Source organism: Neovison vison, chromosome 1 (genome assembly GCF_020171115.1).
Source record: "Neovison vison isolate M4711 chromosome 1, ASM_NN_V1, whole genome shotgun sequence".
Taxonomy (NCBI): Eukaryota; Metazoa; Chordata; class Mammalia; order Carnivora; family Mustelidae; genus Neogale; species Neogale vison.
The window spans coordinates 14,531,098-14,546,510 of record NC_058091.1 but is presented as its reverse complement, the minus strand read 5'-3'; the positions used below and the strand labels follow the sequence as shown (position 1 = coordinate 14,546,510).

The window sequence follows — 15,413 nt, the reverse complement described above, 5'->3', positions numbered from 1 at the left end:
TTAAGAAAGACTGATTCTATAGCAAGCTTCCCTATAATACCTACAGTCCATTAATCATGTCCAGTGGAGCATTCTCTGATATCCAGAAACTATCAAAGTTCAAAGTTATTGGCAGATATTGAAATGAAATCTGTTTTATCTTAGTTCGCATTTTAAAGGTTTACAATATCAAATATAAAAATGCTCATTTCTAGAATTTGACATTTTAAGTAGAAAGCCTTAAAACTGTTAATATTGCATGTTTACACTGGAGTTTTTTTACTTTACGTATATGCATGGACGATTTTTCCTAATAATTATTTGCATTTATTTTAGAGTGAATGAGGCTATAATTCATTTATTCAGTATTCAGTAATGACTGAGTACTTAAGAGAAGACAGGCATTGCTCTGGGTACAGGAGACACAGCAATGAATAAAACAGACAAAGACATTTCTAGCAAAGCTGACAATCCAGTGGGGCTCCCACTGTAGACAAAGAACCAACAAGTAAATAGGGAAAGTACGTTGTGAACCAGACAGTGATGTGTGCTAACAAGGAACACAAACTGAAATAAATCAATACGATCAATAATTATTTAAAAATAATGTGGAAGCATCAATGATACTACCCAAAACATTTTTTTCTTTTTTTTTCAAAACATTTCAATTTATTTTTATTTTATTTTTAAAAAGATTTCACTTATTTGTCAGAGAAAGAGAGAGAGAGCACAAGCAAGGGGAACAGCCGGCAGAGGGAGAAGCAGGTTTCCCGCCGAGCAAGGAACCTGATGCCACACAGGGCTTGATTCCAGAATGCTGGGATCCCAACCTGAGCCTAAGGCAGATGCTTACCAACTGAGCCACCCAGGCGCCCCATCAAAAATATTTTTAAATGCTAATAAATTTGATCAGCCCTACACAGACACAAAAAATGTTCTGTAACCATATGACTATAATTTAATAGTCATACATAACTGGAAAAAAATATGAAGCAAAATTCTCAGGAAATTTTCCTTTTTTTCAAAGATTTATTAGAGAGAGAGAGAGAGCATGAGTGGGTAGATGGGCAGAGGGAAAGAGTGGGAGGGAGAGGGACAAGCAGACTCCACCCTGAGCAAAAGCCCAATGCAGGGCTCATCCCCTGACCCTGGGATCCCGACCCAAGCTGAAATCTAGAGTCTGACATTCAACCGCTCCACCGACTGAGCTATCCAGGAACCTCGGAAAAGTTTTCATTCCTGTAACTGTCCGTGCGTTCTGTTTTACAGAGAAAATGTCAGCTTAATTAATCCTAGGAATTCTTTCTTTTAGTCCCACTCTAGCGATTTTACTTCTCTAAAACCGAAAACAAACGACACAAAAGAAAACTAATACACATAAACAATTCCTTCTGGGCAGGTAGCTAAAACCGGTACACACCGAACATTTCTCTATCAGCGGATAATTTACTTCAGCATATCCATATATATTGTGTGCAAAGGAGGTCTTTGCATGCAAGTTTATTTCATATTAAAAAGAGAAAACATTTAAAATATAGTGCTTTTACAGGACAGGAATTTAATAGTTTAATAATAAGTAAAACCATCTTTTATACCTGTTAAAAGTATGCCTACGTGTTACGAACGGGGAAAGCATACATAGCCACGCATTCTGTACCTTCTTGAGCTTCTCTATCATTTCTTCAATGAGGATGTCTCCATTTTGAGAAACTTTGCTTTCCATCTGGGTCAGCCATTCACAAAGCTCCTTGTTCTTTTCACTGAAGACCGCCCATTCATTCAATCTCTCACTTACTTGCTGCCGCCTTAGGGAGAGCTGAAGGTTTAAATGGGAGAACACATAAAAGGATCATCAGAGCAGAACAGGTAACCAGAGGAAAAAAGCCAATAAATGGAGTTGGGTGGACTGGAATAAGCAATAGTTGCGCATCTCCTTAGGTCACTGTACGGTCCTAGGAGGGATCTAGGAAGTTGCACAAGGACCCGCTATGAAACGACAGTGGGAGGCAGCCAGCCCTCTGCTTCCCTCCTGAAGGGCCGCATGCACCTTCACTCAATCAAAGTTCTGAACAACCCAGCCTCACACGGCAATTGGTTCTGCGGAGACTTCTACAGCGTCGCTGAATGCACTTGTACCAAAAGAGAAGGGAGAAATCGTTAAGAGGAAGGGATAGAGAAAGAAGGAAGGAAAGGAGGAAAAAGGGGAAAAGGAAAGAAAGAAAAATAAGGAAGAATAGTGAAAAGGAAGAAAAGAAGGGAAGGAAAGAGAAAAGGAAGCGCGAGCTGAGTTGCAGGTGGTGTCGAGCGAGCAGAGCAGAGGGACGTGGTGCCCAGAGGTCAGAAGTGAAGTCGGGTCCCTGTGGCTCACTCTGTACCGACCCTTTTACTTTACGCAAGTTCTCTCACTTGCCTCCTGCTTTCTTTTTTAATTCATTTCCGTTTGTGTCTTTTTCCTTTCCTTCTTCCTTGTGCATAAGGGTTTCCTGAGACATAATTCACATACCATCTAATTTTGCTCCGATTAAAGTTTTCAAAGTGATTTATGTTGTCGCATGTGTCTCTACTTCATTCCTTTTAACTGCTGGATATAGTCTGTCATACAGAGAGACATCTGATGGACTATATTCAGCAGTTAAAAGGAAAGTTAAAAAGTTAAAAGTTCATCTGTGGGTGGGTGTTTCGGTTGCTTCCGTATGTTATGAATGATGCTGCTGTTGTGCAGGGGGACACACGTTTAGTTGCCTTTGGGGTACACACCCACAGCAGAGTTGCCGGGTTTCCTGGTGACACTACAGAGCGTCTGCCGAAGTGGCTGCACCAGTCACGTTCCTACCAGCAGCACGGTTCTCATTTCTCCACATCCTCACCACCATTTGCTAGTATCTGTCTTTTTGATTTTAGTTATCCTAGGGACACGAAGTGGTATCTCACCATGGTTCTGATTCACGTTTCTCTGACGGCTAATGATGCTGAAAATCTTCTCATGTTTCTTGGCCACCTGTATATAGTCTTTGGACAACTATCTGGTCAAATCCTTTGCCCATTTTTGAATGGGGTTTTTTGTTTGTTGTTTGTTGTTTTAGCACTGAGTTGTAATAGTTCTTTATGCATTAGAGACACAAGGGGCCTGTTTCTTATCTCTAAGTCTAGAGTGATCCCTTCCGGTATTTTAAAATTGCATATGATTTCAAAGTACTCTTCTTTTTGCAGTGCTGGTATAGATCCTAAGGAATATTTTTAATTAAGCTAAGCTACATGTTAGCAAAATATAATGGGATTTGAGCGGCATAAAGATGACCTTTTTTATAGATGTTCTACACACTCCTGTTGATAATGCTAGACATTCCACCAGTCATCCCATCGCATTAAACATCTATCTCTTAATTTTCTTTTCCCCCCACTAACATTTTATCATGAAAAACATTAGACATACAGAAAAGCTGAAAGAACTATAAGGGTAAGAAAGAACTATAATACACTTACTAGACTCTAAATTGTGAACATTTTGCCTCATTTTGCTTTAATACATGTATTCCTTTATCCATCAATCCATTTTTCCATTTTACTTTGTGATGCACTTCAAACCAATTTCCTTTTAAAAATGAAAATGAAAATATTTCTAAGGTACTATACACTTCCTAGTTAGCAGTTCTGGCTAGGGTTGGCTCTGTTAATGACTTGGTTATTAATAGTCAAGGTCCTACACATCCCAAAATGTCTAGGATTCTATGCCTAAGAAAACACCTGGTAATTAGGCTTTGACACCAGGTTCCCTATGCTGGGGCTAGCCCTAGTCATATGGGTCACTTAAATAGTGGGCCCCATAACCTAACAGTTTCTGAATGTCAACAGTACAAATGCATTCTCTTGAATTAATTACAATCTTTTAAAATAAAAATTTTCTGGGTAGGGTGACACTGATGAATCCATTAAGTAATTCCTCATTAGTACAAGTCACCTTATCATTAAGTTTTCATTGAGGCAGAAAAATACAGAATAGCCCAAAAGCAGTGAACTTACTCAGGGTGGATACTGGTAGGAATGGAAAAGGCTAAGAAAACACAGGTTAAAGAGTTTTGGAGACAAAGTTCACCTACAATAAGCTCTACCAAGACAGAGATGCAGCTAAGAGCACGATTCTTCCAGTACCCCCTTTCCTCTCGAACTGTGATAGAAGAGTGGATTCTGATCTTTGGCAGGAATGCTAAAATGTGGAATTTTTTGGTGGATATGATTTTTTTTCCCTTTCATTCACACAGCATCAGAGTCAAAAGTGTGGTTGGTCATTAAAATTCTGATTCAACTGGATGTCCAAACTGAAATTATGTTTTCATAATTGGGACCTCCCAAAACAACTGCTTTTTGTTTTTGTTTTTTAGTATGTGTCTTTTCAGATTTTATTCTGTAAATATTTCATTTTACACAGCTAGAGTCACACACACATGCTTGTATCTTTCTTTTTTCATGTTCCAAAAGCAACTGCTTTTTAAGACAAGAGTAAAAGCCCTTGCCCTTCAGATTTAATTAAAATTAACTAGGTTCTTGCTATGTGTGGTTCCTCTTTTCCTCTTCCCCCAAATCTTGGCCGCGAGCAAGGATGAATTCTAAGGCTTTCCCCCACAACATCCACAGGGAAGAGGAGCACACAACAGAAAAATACTACCTATTTCCCTGAGAGGTAGGTTTTATTATCCCCATTCTAGAGTGAAGAAGAGAGAAGGTTAGATAAATTTGAGGCATTTGTTTGTAGTCCGTATGAGACAGAACCAGCAAAGCCTGAGTCTTTGACACAGGCTGCCGTGGAACATTACGATCAAATACCCAGAGGCAGCTAAGATTCAAAAACAGCCTCTATCACTTGCTAACGATATGACCAGGGCAGGGGGAATCATCTTCTCTACATCTTACTTCCTTTGTGAATGAATTTTTCATCTGTTCCAAATTTCATTAAACAAATGTTTACTGTTTGCAGTAAACAGGTGTCTGCTCTGTGCCAAGCACTGACGCTTGTCTAGGAACAATAGGCTCGTAGTAGAATACAAACAAAATAAGAAAGAAACCAGTACATACCAAAGATGTAAAGGAAGCTGGCCATTAATGGACGACGACGACTACTATGAGTACTACTACTACTCCTCCTCCTCCTCCTACTACTACTGGTACAGGGGTTCATTTGAGTTTTTAATCTTTTTCCCTCTTGACATTCAGGTATTCGGTACCTCCACTGAGCAGCTTGACTATGTCTCTGGTGCTTACCGCGGGGCACGGAAGTGTTGCCTTCATCTGCTCACCGTAAAGCAACCGCTGAAAGAAGACGCAGGGGGACCACAAGCGCTGGATGCAAAGCAGCAGCCAGAGCTGCTCAAGAGATGTCAGTTCATAATGGAGGCGGCGTTTTCCTTTTGGTTTGTAAAACTGACATTTAGGCCATATGGTTAAGTGAACATCACTCTCTCCTTCTTTGGGGTCAGCTGAAACCCTCGAGTTATTTATTAGCTCAGCATATATTTGGGTTTTTCTCAAGGTTACAAGCACTTTTCATTGCCAATAGCTGGCAAGGACCGGCTCAAACCTCCAGAGCGTGAGGCAGCTGAACAGGAAATACATCCTTTTCGACTTCACATATTTTTACCATGACAATTTGAAAAACACCAAGCAATCACAATGATGATATATTTATATCTCAACTAGAATTACACACAGATCTACAAACCCAAATGGGAAGCTCTGGAGAGAAGCTCTGGCTGTCGGCAGACACAGCAAACCATTCGGGGAGTCTAATTGTGAACGGTGTACTTTCCTACATGAACTCTCCTCTGAAACACTTACTCACGGCAAGTTTTCCTCCTTCTCCGCAGTTCCGAGAACTCCTGCCTTCCCACCCACGGCTTCGATCGGACTGTGAACGGGCTACTTGCTCTTTAACCGTGGGATAGTGCCAGGTTTGACTATAGTTTTCAGTTTTTAGAATGAGACCATAGGCTCAAGCTCATTTCCTTTTGTGGTTTCAGACTCGACGGCGGTACTCCGGAAACACTAGCTCGAGGACTAGCAACTAATATATATTCCTACTTGCAGCTAGGTCCTGTCACCTTTGGTAGGACTGCCCATGACTAAAATCTCACCGGAGTCAAATAATTTTTTTAGACTGAAGTAATGGGAGATCAGATGCTTTCGTTTCATGCCTAAGACATTCGATTTAGAAAGTTTCTAGAAACACTCTGTATTCAATGCACTTCCTCTTTTTTTACTTAAGTCTTAGTCCACTCACAGATGCAAGGTATTAGCCTTGACACAGCATATCATGTGACCAACAGCAGCCTTCACAATGTATTTCCAAACAGACTGTTGCCTAGATATATCTAAGCCTGGGGAGCAACGTTAAACATAGACACTTTTGTCCCCTTTTTTCTTTTTCCAGCTTTTTGAGATATAATTGATGTAGAACATGGTGTAAGTTTAAGGTGTGCAATGTGGTGATCTGATACACATTTATACTGTGAATTGATTACCACAAGATTAGTTAACACATCCATCATGTCACACAATTACAATTTCTGTGTGTACTGTGAGAGCATTTAAGATATTAGTCATAAGAAAAAGAATGAAATCTTGCCATTTGAAACAACATGGATGGAGTTAAAGGGTATAATGTTAAGGGAAATAGGTCAGTCAGAGAAAGAAATATCATATGATTTCACTCATACATAGAACTTAAGAAACAAAACAAATGAACAAAGAAAAAGAGACAAGGAAAAAAAAAAGACACTTAACTGTAGAGAACAAACTGCCAGAGGGGAGGTGAGGGGGAAGGGTGACTAGGTAAAGGAGATTAAGGGTACACTTATACTGATGAGCACTGAGTGATATATTCAATCACTCTGTTGTATACCTGAAACTAATATAATACTGTATGTTCATGATTTTGAAATTTTAAAAACAAATAAAACTTCAAATAAATTAATTTAAAAAATCAAGTATCTACTCGCTTAGTGACTTTCAAAAATCTAATAAGTCTTCCTAACTATAGTCACCATGCTATACATTAGATCCCCATCTTATAACTGGAAATTTGTGTCATTTCTACGTCATGGCATTTTTATACAGTGCGTGTTTTCCTAAATCAAAAAATACTGCATAATCATAATCTTTTTAACTTTCAAAATAGTCAAAGACCCTATCATTATTTTACATTTAAAGGAATGTAAGTACCATGACATAAAACAAATGCCCTAAAGTCTTCCTTAAATTATTAACAGTAAATATGAACAGTTAGTTGTTCGAGGCACTGGAGATAAAAAGAAATGGTCTTCATTCTCAAGGGCCTTGTAGTCTTGAAATAAAGTCAAAACCATTAAAAGAAGAAGAAGAAGACGATGACGACATCATTGGTAAATGATGGCATAGGCCAAAAGGGAAATGGGCATTCAGAGGAACAGGAAATATTGAGGTTTGAGCATCTCAAACAATGGCATCATAGGGGTTGTGGTATTTGAAAAAAGATGGGTTAAAATCATAAGGAAAGGAACAGTCAGTGTAGGCAGGAAGAGTGGTCTGACAAGGTCTTGGGGTAGGGCAATTCGTGGCAGGTTTGGAAAGTGAGTGGAAGCCATTATCTAAATTGTTATCTCCCTGACAGCTTTTTTTTTTTTTTTTTAAGATTATTTATTTATTTGACAGAGAGAGATCACAAGTAGGCAGAGAGGCAGGCAGAGAGAGGGAGAAGCAGGCTCTCTGCTGAGCAGAGAGCCCGATGTGGGGCTCGATCCCAGGACCCTGAGACCATGACCTGAGCTGAAGGCAGAGGCTTAACCTACTGAGCTACCCAGGCGCCCCACCCTGACAGCTTTTAAGACGTCAATTAGCCAGAGAAATAGATATAGTATAATTAATTTCACAGAATATGCTGAAAAGTATTGAGTTAGCAAGTAGTGCTAGATTTTTCTCAGTTTTAAGAAAGACAAATGAATAAGGCTCATAAAAGTAACTGAACACAGCTGTGATCATTTTCCATAACTTGTACACATCAAGTTTTCTTGCACTTATATGCTATGTCATGATGAAGTCTTTGGATGATAAAATCATATAATAATTTACTGGATAGTTACATACTGATTTTGGATTGAATAATTCAGAGAAGAATAACGTACCCTGATTAGCATTAGCACGTTCAGCATGAGTTCTCATTGTGTTCACTAAGAATATGAAGCTCAGTGAAAAATGGCTAAATTAATTTTGAGCTCAAATCACTGGCATGTTTATAAAAATCACCTCTTACACTTTCCTTTTAAAAGTATAGATTCATAGAAAACTATTCACCCATTTAGGAAGTGTGCTCCAGAGTTTCCCTTTGGCTAGTGGTCTGAGAAATTCTTGCTTTTCATCTAAACATTGAGAAAAATTGACCTAATAACAAATTTCTTGTTCATGTCAAATGATTCACGAGGCTATGAGCCTCGTAAACTCTGTTTAATGTTTTCTGAAGCATGAAGGGAAGCACTTCTAAAGTCAGAGAAAGTGAGGAGGCTGGAGAAGAGGTCTCTAGGATGGCACAGTTGGCCTGAAACTGGGGAGGTAGAAAGAGACCCCTTCTCAAAAGCCCATTCCTCAACCTTGTAGCACTTGCTTCTCCCCAGCCAGGTCTCTGTCTAATCCACTCCTGTGCCTTTACTCAAGCTGCAACCTCGTCCAACCCATCCACTTACTCCCTCCTGTCTCTTCTGCTCCCCTTCTCAAAGGTCAGCTCAAGATTTATCTACTGCAACAACATTTCCTTTATTCCCTGCAAAGCACACTGTCGTTAGTTTGCTTATATCACTAGCCACTGTTTTAACTTGTTTATACCAATCTCCTTCTTCACTGCACAGGTTCCTCTGGACTGATTTTCGTCTCAGCTCTGTTGTGAACTCAACGTAGGAACATCTACTATAGCTTGTGAAGTCTACCATTAATGTGACTGATTCACTGAACAAATACGGACTGCAGGCTATTAAGGGCCAAGCAGAGCAATCAGGTAGAGCAAGGGACACTACTGACACACTCCCAGCTTCCTGGAGGTGACGGTCTACAGGCCATCAGTCAGAACCTGCTCTTCCCTTGTGGGCCTTTAATCTATGTTCTTCTTTGCCTCTGATGCCCTCTCATTGCCTTTCCACAGATCTCTGCCTTTCATTCCAAAATCAAAATCCAACCTGGGATCTCAATTTTATAGTATTACGTTCAAGGGAAATACTTAATAAATGAATCACGTATAACTAAAAAGGCCAGACACATGAATTACTAGGAAACAATAATGGTCAATCAACAGACACAATTTTTCCAAATACAAAAAACATTTCCACAGTATTTAGCAAAAACTGCAAATAAAACAAAGGTTTTTCACATGTTTAAAGTAAGAAAAAGAGCACCAGTCCCTAGCAAGACCACATTCATGAACCAAAAAAAAAAATGTTTTTTCTTTTACAATATTATGCCAGCCAGCGAAAGGGACAGCAAGAGAATCCAGCTGAGATGCATCTCAAATATAATGTTAAGATACAATTGTCTTAATCTGAAATATTTTCCACAAAAACCAGAATTCTTTCTCCATGTATACTCTGAATTATAGGATAGGTCCAAGCACGGATCAAGCCATTTGACATTCCTAGTCGTCTTCCGGTTTTCCACCTTTCCGAGCTAATGCTCCACGCAGTTTGTCTTACCTGGTGGCAGAGTTCTTCCCACTGCCTTTGCAGAAGCTCCATGCGCTCGTTCAGGATGGAGATATCGTCAGCACTGATGTAGGCACAGAGGGTGTCCTTCAAGAGGGTCAGCTGAGCCAAGTCATCTGTCCAGCTCCCAGCTGCATTTTCCAACTCCTAGATTAAAAAAACAAAAATGTGAATGCCCATGGATATCTATCATCAATAATCCTGAAGTGTTCTAGGAATCCTCTTTTAAAAATTTTTTTAAATTTTTTTAAAAGATTTTATTTATTCATCTGAGAGAGAGAGAGAGCACAAGCAGGGGGAGCAGCAGGCAGAGGGAGAGGGGGGAAGCAGGTTCCCCACTGAGCAGGGAGCCCGTTGTGGGGCTCAATCCCAGGGCCCTGGGATCATGACCTGGGCTTCGAAGGCAGATGCTTAATGACTGAGCCATCCAAGGAATCCCCTCTTGATACAATTTCCTTTCCACACCATCGTATTTCAACATCTCACTTGGTCTACTTTATTTGTTCTGGTGTTGTCTGATACTTCATCAAATTTTTCTCATAAAACCTCACATTGCAGGGCACCTGGGTGGCTCAGTTGGTTAAGGGTCTGCCTTCACCTCAGGTCATGATCTCAGGGTCCTGGAATTGAGCCTAGCCTAGCTCCCTGCTTGGCAAGGAATCCACTTCTCTCTCTCCCTCTGTTCCTCACCTCCAACCACCATGCTCTCTCTCTTACATATGCGCTCTCTCTCAAATAACTTAAAAAAAAAAAAAATCTTAAAAAATAAAACAACCCAGGCTGCTTGAAGAATCTTCCTCTGTATCTATTTACCATTTAACTGATCATTTTGGCTCACCTTTTCTCTCTCTCTCTCTCTCTTTTTTTTTTAAGATTTTATTTATTTGTTGGAGATAGAGAGAGCGAGAGCATACACAGTGGGGAGAGGGGCAGAGGGAGAAGCAAGATCCCCACCGAGCAGGAAGCCAGATGCCAGGGGATCTCGGGCCCCTGGGCTCATGACCTGAGCTGAAGGCAGGCGCTTAACTGACAGCCACCCAGCACCTCCCGGCTCATCTTTTCTAAACTGAAGTTTCCTCACTGTATGATCTTCTTTACTTTTAAGCTCATTTCATAAACTGCTAATCCAGCCTTTATTTTTGTCTCAAATTAACTGATCGTGTTAATAAAATATTAAAAAAACCACAAACTCCTAGGTTAACTTTCATCCTCAAACACTGTACGTTTACATTCTGTGATATAGACTTAATAATGTCATCGCTGAAATGATGTGTTGCTGTTTTTACTCAATTGAAAATAATTGAAAAACTTCATTTCCAGCAGGAACACAGATCTCTTCAGGTTACGGAAGAAAAGTATTATGTACTCTGTCCTTTTGGGAAATAATTTAAGGAAAAATCCACAAGACAACATTTGAACGAGTTGACATAGGTTTTTGCAACGCTTCGAACTGCTGACCAGTTTTGCAATTTGTACAACTCTTGCTTTTTGCCAGCTGTTGATGCATTTAGATTCCAGCTAATTTTGTGTATAAATAGAGTATTTCACATGGCTTTTTTCCCCTCTCTTTTTGTCTCTTCACACAGGAGACAAGTTTCCAAAGGAAAGGCAATTAACGGTACTGTTTGAGGCTTACTTCTCAGGCAATTTAGGCAAACAAGGTTTTAGTTCGAATTTTCTAGGTAATTGCTTTGTTTTGCTGCTAAGGGTGGTTTGGGGAAGAGTAGCAGAGAGCTGGACCAAAATGCATCCTTTTAATCTCCAAATTTAATAGCCGGGTATGATTGTAACTGTTATATTTTGGGAGATGAGGTCCCATGGTAACAGCATTTGGCTGAAAAAGCGAACCATCCAGGGGGAGTAAATACGCAGAATTTCTGCTTATATTTGTACACATATCAAGCTGTCATACCAGTGTAAAGATTTCTCACTATTTATGCCAATTTCTAGCCCCTAACTCAAATATCAGACATAGTCCATGGTATAGGGATTATAAAAGAAACAATTCCAGCACAAGAACTGTTTCAGACTCATAGACTCCATTAGAAGAGTCCATGTTTAAAAATACAGCCTCTGGACTCAGGGAGCCTTGATATTTACTAACTTGGAAATGTTATTAAACTTCTGGAAACCTCAGTTTTCATATCTGTAAAAGGGAAATAACAGACTGTCCACGTGAGCTTATGTTTATGTCCACTGAGATGATGCTCATATAGTCCTGCCACGTAAGAGGAGACGAATAAATGCCTATTTCTGTTTGTCACGGTTTTCTTTAACCATTTGTTAGAAATTTACTATCACAGACTTAAAGCAAACTTTTTAATCTTTGCGTACTTCTGAATTTACATCTCAAGATAATATTTTCCTCACTTGCCATCATCCGTGATGCCTCCTAAGATTTATTTTTTCCCAAATCTGCCTCTTCTTTTTAAAGATTTTATTTATTGGGGTGCCTGGGTGGCTCAGTGGGTTAGAGCCTCTGCCTTCGGCTCAGGTCATGATCTCAGGGTCCTGGGATCAAGCCTGGCATCGGGCTCTCTGCTCAGCAGGGAGCCTGCTTCCCCCTCTCTCTCTGCCTCTCTGTCTACTTGAGATCTCTCTCTCTGTCAAATAAATGAATAAAATGTTAAAAAAATGTGATAAAAAAGATTTTATTTATTTATTTGACACAGAGAGAAAGAGAAAGAGAGTGAGCATAAGCAGTGGGAATGGGAGGGGGAGAATCAGACACCTGAGGCGGGACTCGATTCCAGGACTTTGGCATCATGACCTGTGCCGAAGGCAGATGCCTAACTGACTGAGCCACCCAGGTGCCCCACAAATCTGCCTCTTTTGAGTTTCAAAGGATATCCTTAAATTCTGATACTGAAGAAAAATTCTTACATCCATGCTTTTTGTGATTTCAAGACTTCTTTAAAAAATTAGTTTTTCTTTAATGTTTATGACTTCATAGCCAGCATAAGGCAGAGACTTTTTTTTTTTTGACAGAGAGAGAAGGATCACAAGGTAGAGAGAGAGGGGGAGAAGAAGGTTCCCTGCTGAGCAGAGAGCCCAATGTGGGGCTCAATCCCAGGATCCTGAGATCATGACCCGAGCCGAAGGCAGAGGCTTAACCCACTGAGCCACCCAGGTGCCCCTAGCAGAGACCTTCTGATTAAAATCCAAATCACTTAAGTATTTGAAGTTTCTTTTTAAAAGATTTATTTATTTACTTTAGAGAGCGTGTGGGGAGGGGCAGAGGGAGAAAATCTTCAGGCAGACTCTCTGCTGAGCACTGAGCATGGAGCCTGACCTCACAACTTACAAGATAATGACCTGAGCAGACAGAAACCAGGAGTCAGAGGCTTAACCGACAGAGCCACCCAGGCACCCCAGGATCTGTGAAGTTTTCACAGCATTACTCTACAGCAATAATTTGCAAACGACTGGGAAACACAAGGACATGTATTATTTGGGGAAGAAAAAAAACATTCGCTAAGGTCGTTTTGACAAGATCTGCGTATGGCCCAGCAGAGAACGGCTAGCGGATCCTCCACTTGACAGTACAGGAATGAATGGAACACATCCTACAGCCCCCACATCCCTCGGTCTCAGCAAGCTCACGATGCAGGGAGGGGTCTGTATTCGCCCCTGATCCGCTTCCAGCTTCGACTTGAGGTGTGGATCGTGACTTTCAAGCAGTCGGGGCCCTGAGTCCCTGAAGGACTACGTGTCTCCGTGCAATACCTGAGACTGGCTATTTACAGTTCCCGATTTCCTTACCGAAGAGGGCGTAACCCGAAGGGGCCTGGGATTTCCAGGCTGCTGAGCCTCGCGCTTCTCTCTGCGAACTAGACTAGTCTGCTACAATAACTCTCCAGTGTAGATGCTTTAAAGAGATAGTGTTTATTGCTTTGAGCCCTGCTTTTAAGTATCTTTTAATGCTGTGTTTATATTTCTCAAGATAATCCATAAACTGGTCTACAGTTCCATCAACTGCAATAAAACAACAACCGGGTCTCCCCAGAGCTGTCTGCCCGAACACGACAGCCGGGAACCTGCACCCTCCTGCGGGCAGCTGGAGCGGCCTGACTGCGCTAAGCTTTCAAAGGCAACACGACAACCAAGTTCACAGGCAAGTGACGGCTAACGGCTCAGCGCAGGCGCAGTTTACCTTGCAGCGCATTTGCTCTGCATGTAGCTCTTCATGGTGATCCGGCAGAGGCTGAGAAAGCTTCTTTTTGAACGTTCGTAGCTTCTCCAGAGAATTAGCTATTCCGTTCTCACATTTTTCCCAGTCCTGCAATGGGAGAAGAAAGAAATTCACTTTTTTTTTTTTTTTTAAACTTTGGTAGGAAACTGGAACAAAAGAAAAACCCTCTCTTTAATCCAAGAGAAACAGTTAAGATTCACTGGGGAGTCCACATCCATCGTCATGTAGGCAGCAGCTGGACAGCTGAGTTCTCTGCTCCCTCTATGCGACTTTTAGCAGGTAATACGCTGCGCCTCGGTTTTCCCTGCGAAAATGGGCAAACCACAAACTCTATAAAGGCTGGAGGACTGGAGGAAGCAATGGGTGTGAACACCGACACACAAGGCCCAGAAATATCACGGGTCCTCAAAAATGTTATCTGCATTTGGATCAATCTGCAGAGGTAAAATGTAATCACAGTGTTTTGCCTCTTTCCTAACCCCATCCATAAGGTGTCTACCCAATGTCAAATGCTCTGTAAGAGATTTTAAAGAAAGAGGATATGGACTCTTTTAGGATGAAGAGTAAAAAATAATATAACCCTGACTCTGATTCAATTCATTATACGAACAGTATGTGGCACGTACATTTGATTTGTTACCGAAGCAGAATCCCAAGTACCAAAGGCTGGTACCAGGTGGGTCTCATCTTGAAGGCACAGACACGTGCATCCCAGAGGGTTGAGTACACAGCACACAAAACCCAAAACAATCAATAAGTGGAAGCGGAGAGATAAGGCAAAATTTTAAAAACAGACATCAAGTATGTCCAGTAGTAATGAGAGCTGTGAAGAAGGCTACATCAGGTTACTCATGGAGAGCGTGGCGGGGTGGACTGGTGGATCTCCACAGAGTGACAGAACTGGTAGATCTTCACAGAGGGACAGAACTGGTAGATCTCCACAAAGTGACAGAACTGGTAGATCTCCACAGAGGGACAGAACTGGTAGATCTCCACAGAGTAACAGAGAACACATATATCATGTGGTTGTGTTTTGGACAATGACGCACCAAACTCGTAACCGTGTTTACCCCTGTGGAAAATTAGAGGATTTGGTGGGGGTATAGGGGAAATTTTGTTTTCCACTCTTCGTATTTTAATTACTACCTGATTTTTTTTTTAATCAGACACATGTATTTCTTTTTTAAGTAAAAGAAAAAAAAATGATAGGAACCATAATGGAGACCTGCTTCTTTTTAGCATTAGATCTACAAATTAACTCTTACCTAGTGTCTCAGTGACAATTCAAATTAAATTCATCTCAACAAATCTCCTTAATTTTGCCTATGACCTCCCATTCCTCTCCCCCCGCCTTGCCAGTAACCCTTCGCAGTGGCCGCTCCCTACCACTTAAATGACTGCGCTCCAAAAGCAGACAATTAGAACTGCTTTTAGTAGCGAGCCTGGTGCCAAATCATGCCGCCTTTTCCTTCACATTATCTCTTCCGTTGTCAACAGTCCTTTCTTGTCTGGGCTCTTTCTGTCTTCTTTCC

The 15,413-nt window shown here is 40.9% G+C and overlaps 1 protein-coding gene across 18 annotated transcripts in view; it reads right to left on the bottom strand.

Moving 5' to 3' along the window:
• Positions 1 to 15,413, bottom strand: part of SYNE1 (spectrin repeat containing nuclear envelope protein 1) — a 479,099-nt gene that overhangs the window by 60,863 nt on the left and 402,823 nt on the right. For all 18 annotated transcript variants that reach the window (XM_044243752.1, XM_044243801.1, XM_044243842.1 and 15 more), the window contains 3 exons: positions 13,843 to 13,968; positions 9,681 to 9,836; positions 1,637 to 1,795 (listed from right to left, as the gene is read on the bottom strand). In XM_044243752.1, coding sequence (XP_044099687.1) covers positions 1,637 to 1,795; positions 9,681 to 9,836; positions 13,843 to 13,968 — 441 coding nt within the window. The remainder of the gene's footprint in view (positions 1 to 1,636; positions 1,796 to 9,680; positions 9,837 to 13,842; positions 13,969 to 15,413) is intronic.